This window comes from Gadus morhua, chromosome 6, assembly GCF_902167405.1.
Source record: "Gadus morhua chromosome 6, gadMor3.0, whole genome shotgun sequence".
Lineage (NCBI taxonomy): Eukaryota > Metazoa > Chordata > Actinopteri > Gadiformes > Gadidae > Gadus > Gadus morhua.
In genome coordinates this window covers 9,807,463-9,824,571 of record NC_044053.1, presented here as the reverse complement: position 1 = coordinate 9,824,571, position 17,109 = coordinate 9,807,463, and the positions used below count along the sequence as shown (strand labels likewise).

Sequence of the window (17,109 nt, the reverse complement as noted above, 5' to 3'; positions counted from 1 at the left end):
GCACACCAGCTGTCTCTTCAGCGCGAGCCGTGGTACAGTTAAGCATGAGAGTCGGAAAAACTAACAAATTCAATAAATGCATGGATAAAATGCGTGTACAGTGTATGTATTTGTCATTGTAGTGATGTGAAAACGCCACGTTTTAATGTTTGCGATTTCCCACTGAATTGCATTGCTTCTTAAGTATGAGTTCTTCATTATGTTCATTTCCTTTTATATTTCCTTTGTTGTTGCAAAACTTACTTCAGATAATCGACGCGGTGAGGCTGGGTCTGAAACATAATCAAATCTCTCATAATAGCTAATTACCTAATTATACTTTATCCTGCCCACACTGCAATTGAAAGCTTGTTTTGTCTTTCAGTTACAAACAATGTGTGAACGAAGCCAACACTTTCTTGTCTTCCTATAGAGCCCATTTCTGTACAGCGTTTAACTTTTAAGTATAACAGGCAACTTTTAATGTTGAGTGCTCCTATATTACACTCAGCCATGGACTGCAGTGCCTGAATCCTCACGATGCTACCCAACGTTGCTCTGCTGTGTTTCTTTCCTCACTTCCGTTAACCTAAAGCTAACGCAGTCAATGTTTGCTTGGCGCGTAAAGGCTGAGGTTAAAGCGATCAGCCGTGAACGTTGATTAATAGGCTGCCATGCGTTTTGCTCCATCGCCGCAGAAATCATCTTGTGAGGGTTGCAGCCCTTGCGAGGCAATTAAAAAATGTGTTTGCAAAGTTAATGATCATGTGTGGGCACGCCGTTATTCCCCTCGCTTGTAAGTGAACTGCTGTGTGTTGCCTTTTGATTGATTGAATGTTAATATTGCGGATATGACCCCCGAAGGCTTGTTCCTGGAGCGCCGACAAGCTTCTCAACCGGCAGCTACAACAACTGCACCGGATCCCGAGAAGGGGGAGAGGGAGAGGGCAGCGGAACAAGCGATGGAGAGAGGAAGCCCAGGATGTTACCAGATGATAAACCAGGAAGAGTTGTGAGAGGAGATACCGAGAGGATGATAGAGGTCAACTGCGGACCTCCAGCCTAACTGAGAGGAATGGACGGCGGGGGAACGAAACCTCCTTAGCCTCCTTCCTCTCTCCCGGGTTACACACATCGCACCGAACTCGCTTGCTTGTTTTAAACCAGTACCCAACACCCAATACCCCCCCCCCCCCCCCCCCCCCACCGCCCCCGCCCCCAGCCTGGTGCCTCTCTCTCCTCCTCGGCTCAGGAAAGGTTTGTGCTGCATTTGAACAGATAAACCATTGTGTCTCTCTGCGGTGAACAATGGCTGCTGTTTTGGCCGCAGGGGCCCCAGAATACACATTAGCTCACTTAGCTCTTTGTCCGCCCAGAGCCCCTGCCATGTATTTGGTTGCAGGACCAATAAATAACTGAGTGGACTCAGACAGTTCTGAGCAGGGTTCAATGTCGTTAGGAGGAGGGGTGAGTTGTTCTAGGGTGACTGTTCCAGGGGTGACCCACTTTGTTTCCCCTTGACCTCCCAGGTGTCTTGATCTTCTTAAGTCCTACCAGCTCCACGTATGTAAGCCCCGGTAGTCACAGTTGTCCCCTTGTGAGGATCAATACAGAAATAGGTAGATGGAAGGCTACTTTATTTAAGCCTGAGGGGAATTTAAGGTGTTTTCCGCTCAAATAAAAAAACGATATCAATAGGCCTAAAAATAATAATATAGTAAATGACAAGTGAATTCAATTAAATAAACACCAGTATTCAAAATGTTAATGCAACATTTAACTTAAATACAAGTTTGCTGACCTAAAATATCAACCAAAAGCCATGAAAGTGCAAAAAAACTCATGAAGATTGATTCAATGTGCAATTCACCCAAAAAGCTTTAAGAAGAAAAAAATACAAAATGACAAACACGGAAAATCCCAATCTTTCAGTTGTCATGTGCCGATCATGGTGCTATAGGTTTCATCTATTTTCAGGTGGTAAAAACGTGAATGAATTGTCCCAAATGTCAACACATTTGGCAGTATACTTGGCATTTTATGTTTGCCCAATGGAGATGACGTGTATTTGCTGCAGAGTGCAGGCATCAGCACACAGTATATTGTGCGTGAATCCACAGAGGAACACCTTGGCCTACGGTTTACCTCTGTGTTGACTCAACGTGAACACGGCCTGTCTCTGGAGCCAGCGCCTGTCCTTGAGCCGGATGGGCCTTTAGAGCACTGTGACCTTATCTGTTACGCGATGGGGAATGCTAAAGGCTAGAAGGCTAACCATCACAATACTGTTAGTGCCCAGAAATAAACTGGGTTCAGAAACAGGGCTCATATTTGTTTGCACACCATTGTTGCATAATTGTCAGCATTTGTTGAGTTTAGTATTTTGATGAATGTAATCTTTATTTGACTATTCTGTCACATTCTATTCTTAAATAATATGAATACATATGGAAGAAAGCAATCGAATTACAATACATTTGGGAACACAGATGGTGCCCGTATGCGTTTGTTCCTTAATCAAACCATTTGGTTTTCAGACATTTCTTGAGACTGAGTTTGTTGAATCTTTGCACAGGGCTGTAATGTAATCTTCTGTGGTTTCTTCTACCTGGTATGTATAAGTACATACACAACTATCTATGTAAAGTAGCTTGCCATTATGCTTTTGAATACATGAGTATTGATTCAAAGCATTGCATTATTGTGTTTTGTTATTTACCATGATTGGCCATAATAAGTATTCGAATCCTAATAACAATATTTTAGTTTTACTTTGCCTAGATTGTGTTATGAAAATTCTGAAAGGAACCTAACTGAGATATTTTCAGACAAAATTCAATAATTAATGTGCTGTACATGCCAAAGTTATGAATATGAAGTAATGACAGTACTCTCATTATTTTGCCTATTCACCAAATTATGTTTTGCACTTATCCATTATTGCATTGAGGTAGACATTTGCTGAAAGAGAGAGGATATAACAAGCAATTTTGTAAAATTTCTGTGTGCATTTTAAAAGCACAGCAGTACTACAGATTAAAGGCTTCTGTATAAAATGAGCTCAACAATGTAGTGCACTGGGCGGCTCTCTCTCGCCTCTAGCTGACCTCTCAAAGCTGTATCACCTCCATGTTGTGGACTTGACACATGGGAATGTCATATGTTTTACCATTTAGTAATCTCATTGAATCGGTTCTCATTTTAGCTGCGATCATCCACAGTTCAGATTTATATATCCCCAAAGCCTGAACTCTAACTAGGTTACGCCAATAGTAAAATCAATAAGTCAGTGTTACTGGAAGAGTGACACTGAGAGTATCACCATATAAACATGTTTTATGTATGTATGGGTGATTCACTTGAAAACAAATAACTGTTTGGACAAAAAAATTATAGACTTTGAGGTTTCTCATGGGTGGCTGAATTGTGTGTTCTATTTGGTACAGTAGCTGGTTATACAAATGTATCCTCTTTGAGATCAATGTCAATTGTTGACTTAACCCGACCATATGTATTGGTTGAAAGCAGGGCCCAAAATTAGCACCAGCAAACAACCAAATGCTTGCAAAATATTATATGCAGATGCTGGTAGAGTTGCTAAACCCAGCAGCCAACAATCAATGTAAATCTAAATAGTTGCTGGCAAATTTGAAATTCACAGCTATTTGCAACATGGTTCAGCGTGACCCAGATCCGTTATTGGGATCCAAATAAGAGGAAGCCAGAACGGCTGGTGCGTGATATTAATATTACTTGCGATATTAGTGTGATGTATACTATATAGAGAACCTAATTTCAGTAGCTTGACTACCATAAGCTGGCAACTTCCTTATTAACAAAACGATTTGCTGGTGTGCCAACCAGCTCAACACGGTTGTGCTGTTATACTGTTTGTTTCCATGAGGGTTGCACACCTTTTGACAGCCTTTCTATATTGTCCCGCAACCCATATCATTTAACAACTTTTCCCTCAACAACAACTTGTTGAGGGAACAACTTTTCCCTCAATCTGATTCCTATCCAAGAATATACATCAGCTAACACACACACAGCATTTGGGATTGAGAGTCTGGCTAGCCTACCCTGCACAGGCCTGCCTATGAGGCTAAGCACTCAACAGACTTCCTTCTTGACTTTAGACTTTCCTCTGGCATGCTTGCTGTGCAATTAAATGATACCTGACAAATATATGTTAAAAAGCGATTTGACCTCGTGACCCGGAAGTGGTAGGGAGGTATCCTTTTTTACCACTCGGACGGAAAGGAGGAAGCCAGCTGGCACAACCTACAACTGGACAATAGCCATAACATATTTTAGAACTTTTGAATGAAAGAACCAACAACCGCCCGCAAGCACCTGATTGCTGCACCGATACGACACTCTTGACACGTTGCCAGAAGCCGGTGTTGTCTTCCCGCGGCTTCTTGAAGGTAACGTAATTTGTCCATTTCTGGTTCATGTTAGCGAGCCGTATTTACTTTTGGTTGCATGCCACACAGTGTGGTTAGTCTAGAGTAGACTAGAGAGAGATTTATGCCCTGTTAGACCACGAAGGCCATTTTACTAAGAGGCTTGCTCCCATTGTAACGTGACAATATCTGTATTTTTTTTTTTTGGTGTATTAATTGGATCACAGATAGATTATACATACATATGTAATACATATTGTAAATATTGTATATAAAAGTAGCATTTATAATTTTTTCGCTGAAAAATGCTTGCTGACCCCCGCCCCGACACACACACACACACACACACACACACACACACACACACACACACACACACACACACACACACACACACACACACACACACACACACACACAGACAGACAGACAGACAGACAGACAGACAGACAGACAGACAGACAGACAGACAGACAGACAGACAGACAGACAGACACAGACAGACAGACACACACACACACACACACACACACACACACACACACACAGACACACACACAGAAACACACCACTCTGGCTCTCCACACCACCTCCGAGCGGCTTTGAGTCGCCTGTCAGCGTTTGTGTGCTGCCCCAGTACTCCTCTGACCCCTTCTCCTCCCCGTGTATTATTGTGCAAATTGAAATGCTGGAGCGAGTCATTCAGACGCATGCAGATCTATCTGCTATTCGCTCTCCCTCTGGCTCGCTCCCTCTCTCTCTCTCTCTTGGCAGGTGGAGGAGCAAGGGGAAATATGATTATCAAACAGGGGAATTGTTTCATCAACACCTGGAGCAGATAAAATGAAAATAGGGGGGGGGGGGATTTATGTAGTGAGCAGCGGCCTTGCTCAGCTGCCAGGAGGCAATTAAGCAGAAAATCTCTCTCTCTCTCTCTCTCTCTCTCTCTCTCTCTCTCTCTCTCTCTCTCTCTCTCTCTCTCTCTCTCTCTCTCTCTCTCTCTCTCTCTCTCTCTCTCTCTCTCTCTCTCTCTCTCTCTCTCTCTCTCTCTCTCTCTCTCTCTCTCTCTCTCTCTCTCTCTCTCTCTCTCTCTCATATATTAGGAGAATCAATAGGGGGCGAGACGCCGAGGTGGGCGTTAAGGGCAACAGGAATGTATTTATTGACACAAAATGTCTAATTACCTCCGAACAACCCAAGTGTTTGTCCCAGGTGACTGGGGTCTTGGTGGAAGTCCACCCTGGTAAGGAAACCTGGCAGCAAGACCACAACTTTTTCACGCTCGATCTAAACACTCTGATCTCTGTTATAGCCGCTGAGATGCATGTAATTATGAGACATGGTTAGAAACCATGTCTCATGATTATGTTGTTGACCACCAAATTGAAGAAGGATCATTTTTAGAAGATATATTCTCCATAATCTCCTTCTGAGATTTTATTTCTGATGCTGGAGACAAACAAAAAATACATAACAGAAAGCTGGGTCTGAGAGCTGTTGTGGAAACCTGGTCTTGCAGCTCAATTGTTTTATAGTTGCTCGTATATTGATTGTGTTCTTTGAGTCTCATTGAGTTTCTGAGTCTCGCCTGTAAGTCTGAGCTGTTAGTCACTCTGGATAAAGGTACATTCATCCCTACGCCTGTCAATGTACATTACATTATATTGTCCTCAATTGGAATTCTAGTAATCTTAAATAGTCATATATAGCTGAGGGCAGCTGTTGAGCTATGAGTCAGAAGAGTGTAGAAGGCCAACAGAGGCTTCGGTAGCTTTTCTTCTTTGTCTCTTACAACAGCAGACTGCTTCTCTAATGACCCAACTGGCCTTTGGTAAAGACCTGCGTATTGGCTCACTCAATGTTGCCTTGCATCCTCTAGTGTATGAGCATTTCAGGTCGTTGTTAAGGCGATAGCAGATGCACTTCACCACCCTTTGATCTGTGGCGGAGCAGCCCTGAATGAGCATTCGTGTCATGCTGACCACCAGAAGGAAGGGATGGAGTAGAGAGAAAGAGAGAGAGACACACACACACACACATACACACACACAGATTTGAAAACGAGAATTTGGTTGGGGAGAGCCAGACAGAGAGGGAGAGAGTGTGTATGTCAGAGTGGGTGAGCGGCAGACAGAAATAGAGAGATGAAGGAGGAGAAGGAGGGACAGAGATGAGATTGTTTTGCAGCGCATCTGCAATCAGACACCCCACTGCGTGTGACCGACCTCTCTGTTAACATTCTCTGGTCTACAGGTTACACACACGCACTATAGTTTCAATACAGAGGCTATGTTGGCCAGCTCCACAACATTCCCAATATCATACTCGTCCCCGTCCCCCCACATCCTCACCCCACTTCCTACTTCCTCTCCGAAGTGCGCCGACAACAGGCCTCCTCTTCCCTGGAGTTGTATTTTTCCTTCTATCGCCATGGAAATGACTGCTGTCAGCATTGGCCCCATGTCCTCCGACTCGTCTGAGAGACTGATAGCCTCTCAGACTCCCCACAAATAACTGTCATAACATCGCCCAGTTTAAATAAATCTCGCTCTGATTGCCACGCAGACCTGTATGACACACACACATACACAAACAAATCTGATATTTACTAACCTGTCACACGTCCGCACCGGAATTACGCACACACTGAACAGCGGCCTGTAAGCCCACACTAGTTCTCAACTGACAATTTCCGTTTCATTGATTCTTATCAGGGCATTGAAGAAAATCATGTCTAATGTGTCATTCCGGTTTACTGTCACTCCCAGGGACATTCCCTTTTCCACTGCACCAGCACTTGTGCTTCATTCAGCACGGGTTGCCTGTTCCTACCCTGACCCCATTTATCCACTCTGTACTGCTGAGAGACACACATGCACTTATTCATCCTGTGTTCAATCCCTCAAGCCACCAGCCTGACCTGTGGGCATCCTTGTGCAAGATGCCTACCTGCTCCTGCTCCTTAGTGACATATCTGAATGCTCTATATCTTGCTTTGGCAAAAGGGGGTTCTGCATAAGAACTAAATAGTAAATTGACCCACTTGGGCATACTCTCACACACCCATTATTCAAACACAAAGTGACTGGGTGACAATTACCATAATGTCTTCAAGTGCTGCCATGTATGTATTTTGACTGTGAATAACCCCTGTCCCCCAAAAGCTTAATAGGTTGCTGCACTAAACACAGGGCTAGGGGGGCAGGTAGCGAGAGGCACTGTAACAGGGGGCCAGGGGGTCTCTCGGGGTACACAGTCTCCATATCTTATGTCAGGCCAGGGGAGCACAGTGTCGGCCAATTACCGTCAGCGTTGCTTTGGCCCGTAAAAGACTATTCCCATCAGTCCTCCTGGGAAGCTAGTGTGTCTAGCCGGAGCGCATGTTGATAACTGTTAACTCTAATTGCTTTCACACTTAAGGGTGAATTATTAGGGAAGCATGGCATAAGGACAGCATGCAGTGGGAGAGCAGCACAACACACTGTTCGGGTGAGCTAGCTGAAGAAACCTGTTTGGAATTGAACTAAGCTATTACCGCAGTGTTTATGATGAAACAGATGCGTACACAAGCCCCCTTGTTTCTTTGATACCCTGCCTGTGTATTTTGTACTTGTCGTTTGTGTTTATAGCATGTTAAGAAAGTAATCCACGTTTGCTTTGAAGCACTACTCTTGGATAGTAAGAAGAGACCGGCTGAGATGAACTAGACGAGAAACACACCGCACGAAAAACAAACAAACAGACACGCAGTCCACAGACGTTTTTGTCAAAGAATCCGCAGAAACCCAGAAAGCCGACTCCCACACGCTGCCATGAAAGTACGGTTTCAAAAGGATTCACTTGCGAGATGCTGGGGAGAGAGTTATTGCGAGCAGGTTCTTCAGCACTCTCTCTTTATGCATGATCCCTTCTAGCAAAGTGCACAGCAAGACGACAAAAAGCCATCACCTGATCTAATCCGCCACCTTTGAGAACTATATAATCCTGTCTCTGTATTATTACAAAGTAAACGTTCACGAATAAATACTGGGTTGGAAGGATCGACTATAAAAAATGTAATCCATCCGAAAAATAACCGATGATGATGACGATGGATGAATGAACAGCAGGTTTCGTCGTTTGGATGATAAACGTCAAAGACATGTGTTTATCTGACATTCCATTGAGCGGTCGGGGAGTTGTGTTACCAAGGTGGAGACTGATGGAGCAGGGAGGAGGAGGTAAAAGTAGAGGGGAGGGAGGTGCCAACAATGGGGAGAAGATTCGAAAGGCAGCCACCTAATGACAGATTCCCCCCCCCCACCCCTGCCACTCACACACAGTGAAAAAATTCACACAGGAAGGCTGCACACCGTACACAAAGCCAAGCAGGAAATGGATTCATTGGCCTACTGCCAGCGAACCACATGCCTTTCCCTGCCATGTCCATGCATCCCCCCACGCACTGTGTGTCATTGTGTCTGCGGCATTCTTGTAACACAAAAAGACATCACGTATTCCTTTTGATAAACATACAAGGGGAATACATGAAAAATACTCAACCTTTTATGTTTGATTGCTTTGAATCCATCTGTTAAGGGGTTTCCTCTTAGACATCCTCATGCTCACACTATTATGAATCGAGTGGCACTGTTTCCTGGAATAGAGGCTACACTTCTTGTGTTTCCGCTCACCGATCACAACGTCTGGTAGGCAGCACATGAAACCAAGCAAGACAAGGACAATAAAGATTCAGGAGTACCTTAGAAATACCAGGCTGTGCCTGTAGATCCTGTTCTGTTCTGTAGGCTGTGAAGTCATCAGTGAATCATAACATTAAATATGTGTAGCTCAATGGGTAGAGTCAGACACCGCCAGGGGTATGATTTCCACTGGGGCCACCCTTGCAAAGAATGTATGCGATCATGATGAGCATCTACCAAATGGCTTTTATTGGGCTTGTAGATCAAAATTAATCAGAATTAGTTCTAAGCAATGCACCCCCATTTTGGAAACCTCAAGAGAGTTTAAGTTCTTTGGCAAAGCTGTTCAATACAAAAATCAACACGACACCAGTTACAAACCTTTAATAGCAAATAGCATACCCAGTGCCTTTGAGCTTGAGATCAAACACCCTAACCACTACACTATCCTGCAGTGCTTGAGGCAGATGCACCAATCCTTCCTGTACGTAAATTAGTGGTCATACTAGCGTGCATGCTAGAGTCTATTCGGAGAGAGACCCACACAGTATTTGTATCTATGTGAAAGTTTTTACTCTACAGCTACCTGTTGGTGACAAGGAGCAATGTGTGTGTGTGTGTGTGTGTGTGTGTGTGTGTGTGTGTGTGTGTGTGTGTGTGTGTGTGTGTGTGTGTGTGTGTGTGTGTGTGTATGTGTGTGTGTGTCAAAGTGACTACAGTGGTTGGTTTGACAGTTAAGAGAGCATTGGGCGCTTGGGGACATCCCACTGGCATTAGGACACCTCTCTCTGTCTCTCTATTTCTCTCTCTCTCTCTCTCTCTCTCTCTCTCTCTCTCTCTCTCTCTCTCTCTCGCTCTCTCTCTTTCTCTCTCTCTCTCTATAGTCTGTGTCAGCCAATGAGCTGAGGGCCTGGGGGAGCCTTGTTAATTATAGCAGGAGTTGTTTGCCCGTGTGAGACGCACAGGGCTATCAGCGTGAGGGAGAAGAAAGCAAGGGAGAAGACAAGATCAACCTCCTCGCACTCTTTTTAAAAAACCAACTAGACGCCTGCTCAATGAGCTCCTCAGACGCCTTGATGCCGGGAACAGACACAGCTCCCCTATCCTCGGTGAGGTGTCGATAATATCTTCCATACGTTACTGTCCCTGGTGTCCCTGCCTGCCTGCCTATTGTTCCTGAGAGGGGGAATAAAGAGTTTCTGACTGGCTGTGATCGTTTAACAGAACTGTTCTTCACCAAGTGTGTGCAGCCGGGAGCAATGAGGGTTGAGGCGCAAAGCAATGCACGATGACAATGAGAGCTGTTCATATCAGAGAGAGTGCAGAGCAATGAATATGTTACCGGATTCGAGGCCAACAGAGGCTAGAGGGTGATGGCCATTAATTCAAAGAGAGAAAACATTTTCTGTTGATGTTCACTTGGATTCAGACTTCCCCGGTGGTCTGGCTAGGGAAGCCCTACGAGGGGGACAGTGAAGCGATTCAGCAACTCTAACAGAATGGGTGTACGGCCCACTCAGCAAGGCAGCCATTTGTTAGCTGTCATACTTGAATTGGAACACTTTTACGTCGAAGTGGCTTCCACTTAATCTGAACGACGAATTGAATAAAAAGGACGGAAATCTATTCAGAATAATGTAGGGACAAAATAAACTGGTTTGTAGTTAGTCAATACCATGTGGAATCTCTATTAATAAATTAATAAATTGCCCGTAGCCAAAATTATATTTTTTATCCTTGCTCCATGCTCTTGCTATTGTGTAATATGAGCTCAATCAAAATCCCCATTAGAGTGAATTGGGAAACTTATCATGCAAAACAGAGAAAAAAGGGAACTTAATCTTTTAAATGGTGTCACAGCAGATGAATGAGTACAGATTAACGTGAGGGATTTACCACTCCAGTGTCAGAGTAAATCAAAAAATCACACTGCTGTTATGACGGCTAGATGACTGTGTCACGTTCTTTGTCATCACCTGATAATACCGATAAATACCGCCTTCACAATCTGAGGGGAAATTCCTCAAGAGGTGACGCCGGCAACTGTGAACAGAAATCATTACCCTTTATCTATTCAAACAGTTAGAGAAGGATCACGCATGAATCAGCCGATATGGAGACAGACACAAGGTCCCATCACGGCTGGGGGGGGATGAGCGCATCAGCACGGGGGCTGCTGCTGTTCTCCGCGCCGCTCGGATCATCCCTGAAACATGCTTGACATTTTTGTCTAATCACGCCAAGGCACCCGGAACAAAGCAGAAGGGCTTTGTTTGCCCACCTCAAATTTGCTCAGGTATTCTTCATAGTAGGTAAGCGGCTTTCCCCCCCCCCCCCCCCCCCGCCGCCGACATCCATGGGATTCAGAGAAAATAAACACAGCGTAATCAAATACGGCTGCTGCAGCAAAATTGCTTTCAGATGTAATGAAATAGGTTAAGGGAGCACACGGCGGAGGTGGAGTGCATGGAGCCCAGCCCTCGCCTGGATACGGGACTGGAGGGGATTGATCCTATCAACGCAGAGCCGTGGATATCAACAGTGCCAAACTAGCGTGTTTGGAGTCAACACGCATCCAGGGAACCCCTGCCAACCTTGGGCCGGAGAGAATAGACGGTGGCTGTGGTAGACTAAGCAAGACCCCACACTGGGGAGCAACCAGAGTGGAGGGATGGGAGACTGTGAGAGAGGCTGGGATGGAGGATAGACTCCGAGAGTGCTGCGATAGTGGATGAACTGAGAGGCTGCAGAGAGTTGGAAGAGGGAGGCAAAGTAAACTGTTCAAATATCCACACAGGGAACAAAAACACACAACATTTTTTAAATCTCTTTCTAAAAAGGTGCCAATAACAAAACACACTCAGGCCAAAACAGCCATTAGAATGGCAGTAATCCAGTAAATCAGCTAGAATTGCTAAATAAACACAAATAAAAAAGAAGAAGAACTCGCAGGAGATCTTGAGTATGAATGGCATAACTGCTTGAATCCTGAACACGATTGCGTCGTGTAAATACTGTGCTGGCGGCAGCGAGTGTGAAGAACCCTGGCTGGGAGATTGATGTCATGGGAGTGCGAAGGAGCACCGCTAGCAGGACAGTACTAATGAGGCCGTCGCCCCGGCTGTACGACCCCGCGCCCACACCGCCGTGTCGGCCCGCTGCTCGCTTGACACAACGACAGGTCAAGGTGAACCGGGCTGCCTCACCCCACCTATGAATGGTCGGCCCTGGCCCTCTCTGAGCCCCCTAACCCGCTAACTGTGGCCGTTTGCTTTTTATTCCTGGGGTTAATGAGGATGACAGGTCCTGGGGGTAATTGATAAGTAATTAGCTTGTGGAAGGTGATGGGTTCCACTATGACACACGCTGTTAGGTAAAAGCAATAGCAATTACTGATACGCAGACGAAGCAACGTTTTAAATATCTAAACGATTCCAGCACTTTGGGTTTCACTCGCTGCTGGCCTTGTCAGTTAATAAACAACGCCTGGCTGATTTCAAATAATTACAAGAGGACGGCCAGACGGATACATCTCACCCATTGAAAAGAAGGGTCACCATGGCCGGAGTAAAATAATAGCAGCTGTTAACAGGCTTAGCGTGCATTTGATAAAACGGCAACACTTACCGAATAAAGACATCGTGTGAAGCTTATTATTACCGTTTCGGACTCGCAGCTGAACCATGAAAGGCCGTAGCCCAGAACATCACCTGTTCCAAACCAAATATGCAAGAGGTGCCCCAGCCTCCGAAGAGCTGGCGAGGTCGTATTGTTTGACGCACACAGGGCTGTATCACGGCTCATTTGTTTGGCTTTGAAAAGGTATGTTTTCCAGGTGGAGCACAGTGCTCCCTCTGTTTTCATTTCAGTAGCAGCCAGGCAGGAACACTAGCGCTACTGTTGGGAGGCTGCAATAAAACAGGCAAGTAAATCATTTAGCCAACTCTAGGCCTATCTATCAAATACAAATGGAGATTGTTTTGAGTTGCACTGGATACTGGTGGGTGGGGGATCTATGAATTTAGTTCATGTTTATTTAAAGTTGTTTATCGTGTTTGGGTTTTCCGTTCCTTGCTAATATTTCCAATGACCAGATTTATAGTGGCGTTTATTGTTGTAGTGTGTGTCTCCAGTGCATCAATAAGTCCCACTTGATGTCATTCTTTAACAACACAGTTTGCCCGACAGTGAAATATACTGCTTCCAGAATGCTTCTCTCGAGTCTTCGAAAAAACGATTTTTGACACATTCCTGCCAAAGCACTCCAAGGGCACCGAGTATCCAGACTGATATCAATACAGGAATCAGCTTACTTACTAAATATCGGCAGGGCAGACAAAAAAATGACTCCACACTAAAAAGGACCAAACTGCGGACGGATACAAGACGGGATCAACGGCAGTGGGTGTCTCCACTCTTTATTAAAGAGAAACCCAGTGGAGACACAGACAGTACAGCGCTTAATGTCAAAAGGGGTCCTGTTCTCTGACAGCGAGGACACTGGTGGGTGAAGGCTTGAAGGAGGCCGTGTCATCTTCAAAGTCAGCCGCTGTCATATATGGTTGCAGTCATCCGGCACGGCCCCTTGTCTGCTCATACATGTATGATGAGAGTGCATTACACCGCCGCAAACAGCCGCTTAGGCATGCTTCAGACCGCCACATGCTTGTGCGCATGGTCACCACATGTGCATTTCCACGCACACTTGCACACACACACACACACACACACACACACACACACACACACACACACACACACACACACACACACACACACACACACACACACACACACACACACACACATCCTCTCCAACCCTATCAGCTTTAACACCCAGTCCCAAGTGCTATATGGCAGGTCAAGCGAAATGTAATAGAACTATAATTACTAATGACCAGAACAGGTTAAGCGTGTTAACAGATAGGAGGTGGCAAATTGACGACCAGCTCCAATCGAGTGGATCCTCCCTGTTTTGCCTGGGTGTCCATGTTGGGATCCAATCACCGCTATGCAGTACTGCTGGTGTGTATGTTGCTGTCAGCTGTAATGCAATTGTCACACTAGCTGTGGGAGTTAGAGGAGAGTATCAACCTGCTGTTGTTATTATTATTGCGTGCCATATGGCGATGTGAGATTATTATGAGCCCTCGGCAGATAACTATTTTGAAGATGGTGTTGTTGTTGTATTACCACACGGAATGGTGGGGTTAAAGGTCAACCTCATACTATTAGTCAAGACTACCAGATTAAATGACCCCTCCTTGTCGGTATTTATTTATTGTGAGTATTCTTCTTGATGTTTATGATCGTTTGTCTGACTCAGACTCTCATAAGGGGGTATAATTAAGCAGGTGTCTAATTAAAAACTATAATGAGTTGGATGAATCAATGCTCGTAGTGTAATGATTTTGGCAGGGTGTGTGTGTGTGTGTGTGTGTGTGTGTGTGTGTGTGTGTGTGTGTGTGTGTGTGTGTGTGTGTGTGTGTGTGTGTGTGTGTGTGTGTGTGTGTGTGATGGGGGGGGGGGGGGGGGGGGGGCATTTTGATGTCTTATCTGCGTGTGTCTTTGCCGATAAGAGATTGCTTTCATTGTATTTAAACTAACGTCAAATAAAACACACAAACCAAAACTAACGCACAACAGCCACACCGAATTGTTAAGGGCTGACCTGTCGCAATTGATAAAAGCATCATTGAAGCAAAATAATCCCGACATAATCCTGAACTAATCATCCAGCATATGTGACAAGAAAGCCCTTACCTCCAGCAAGTCCAGGGTTATGAAACTGGTGATAGCAAATCCATCAATGATATCCTCTTCCTGAGAACTGGATTCTGGTCTCTTCCTGCGAGGGGGGCGAGAGGCTCTGGCAGCGGGTGTGGAGTGTGGGGTCTTTTGACCACGCAGGGAGGAGGCATCTCTCCCAGGACTTTGCTCTCTGTCGGAGCAAGACGAATTGTGGTTTGGACTGTGGGCATCTTTGCCGCCAGGCTCCCGTCTACGTATTCTCTCGCGTTTGGAACGGGATCTCCGACTCTGCTTCAATTTCCCATCCATTTTAGAAATGTTGCAATCAGAAATCGCTCGGTAAGATCACCGAATGTAGAGGAGCTCCCTGTGCGGTCAACCAAAAATAACACACCGACTCTGGTAGCCTATTATTACGTGTGTGTGAGTGTGTGTGTGTGTGTGTGTGTGTGTGTGTGTGTGTGTGTGTGTGTGTGTGTGTGTGTGTGTGTGTGTGTGTGTGTGTGTGTGTGTGTGTGTGTACGTGTGCGTGTGCGTGTGTGTGTCCGCGCGCGCGCGTGTTTTAATGTGAGTGCGTGTTTATGTGAGCGTGTGTATGTTTATGTGAGTGTGAGTATGTCTATTTACTACAATAGACAAATGTAGACTAATATAACTCACGGGATGACCTTGACTATAAACCTCTCGGATCTCCTACATTTATACAAAATGTTCCAAGTAGCACATGCAGGCGAGAAAAAGCGATGCAAATCCACACGTATTTGTCACGATGTGTGGACTATGTCGACGCGTTATTCATTCAGGCAGACGCAAAACGGCGAAATAGTTGAAATCCATGCATTCCACTTGCTTTACAACTTTGTTGCATTGGAATAACACAAATGTTGGAGCCTAGCTGCATAGCGCAGACAGTGCAGAGCAACCATGTCGCTGCTGCCGCTGCCGCTGCTGCCCCTGGTTTTCCACCACCCAATCCATGGTCCGCTGTCAAAAAAAAAAAGGCGCCCGTAATATATCCGTCAAATAACCCGCTGGACACGGACTACTTCTGCGTGTTTAATAAGTCCAATAACCCTGTACAGGGATGTACAAGTTGCAACGCTACGCCGTATTCCTCTATGACAAGTTCCACCGTAAACGCTGCTGCGCGCGAGGGGCAGGAATCCCAAGTCTCGAGCTACTTATGCGCATTTTTTGGTGGGTAAACGATCCGATCCGTCCGAAAAAGACAGCGATCCACGGCGTAATCAAACTCCTCGAGCGATGTGACGAAGCGATTCCAGGTGAAACGGGGTAGGATTTGTACGAATCCACAGCGAGCGGTCCGTCCTTGGTCGCTCAGTTCGCTCGTGCCTCATCGTATTTTCTCCTCGCATAAATACGGCTTTGATAAGTGTCCTTAAAGCGACAGGAGTGATTAAAATCTCTTCTCTCGTATTCCCCCTTCAATCGAGATTAAAAGGACAATAAATCTTCACCCAACCTTCATAAGTCCCAGATGTATTTCCTCCAGCTATTGCCTACGGGTTAAATTAGCTAGTTTGGAAAACAGAAATGTTCCCATCTTGTGTGTGAGTGTGCCTGCCCACACTTTGACACCAGGCTCTATTATTCCGTCTGTCAATGCCAGCGCCTCATCATCACACATTACACGCCGATGTTGGGCTGTCAGCGTGAGAAATGCCGGGTACATGTGTCACAATTTGACAGCTTCCCATTCTGACCGCGTTAGAATACGCCATCATCGTCACGCCACATGCTCTGCCCTCTGTTTAGATCACAGCACTGGGCCACAGCAAGGTACGTTGTAGGAATTGGTAATGTGCAATAATTTAAATCTTGTTTTCTTGTTACTGGCATGTAGTAAATATACTTAACAGCTGTATTTGTAGGCCTAAACATAAAGATCAAAATGGAATGAATCAAATGATTAAAGAAAAGCATACCCCAGAGGAAACATTTGCATGTTTTTTTGCCTAACTATAAACCTGCCTGCTCGGTTTGAATAGGTGTCATGAAGACACTAAAAGATAGCTAAAGTGGTTCTCTATGTCCAGTGGAAAAAGGTAACTTATGTCCAGCAATTGTTTGGCTGCTTTGGCGTTGAATGGGGAACTGCTCGTGGGCTATTAAGAGATATCAGGACACATTTCCAAACTTCCTTGTAAGCCCCATATAAAGAAAGCAACAAATGCTCAAAAGGAATCCACTCATCATCCAGTAATACATGACTAGCGAACAACAACGTACTTTACTAGACTCGAGAGGACAAGCAAGGTTGGGCTACT

The 17,109-nt window shown here is 45.2% G+C and overlaps 1 protein-coding gene across 9 annotated transcripts in view; it reads right to left on the bottom strand.

Moving 5' to 3' along the window:
* The window catches only part of fbrsl1 (fibrosin-like 1), a 267,754-nt gene extending 251,252 nt beyond the window's left edge, over positions 1 to 16,502 (bottom strand). For 4 of the 9 annotated variants that reach the window (XM_030358554.1, XM_030358556.1, XM_030358558.1 and 1 more), the window contains exon 1: positions 14,834 to 16,501. In XM_030358554.1, coding sequence (XP_030214414.1) covers positions 14,834 to 15,130 — 297 coding nt within the window. In that variant the 5' untranslated portion in view covers positions 15,131 to 16,501. Of the gene's footprint in view, positions 1 to 12,697; positions 14,528 to 14,833 lie in introns of those variants that run through there. The other 5 variants (XM_030358561.1, XM_030358562.1, XM_030358563.1 and 2 more) reach the window with 3 other exon arrangements.
* Between the last annotated feature and the right edge of the window lie 607 nt (positions 16,503 to 17,109).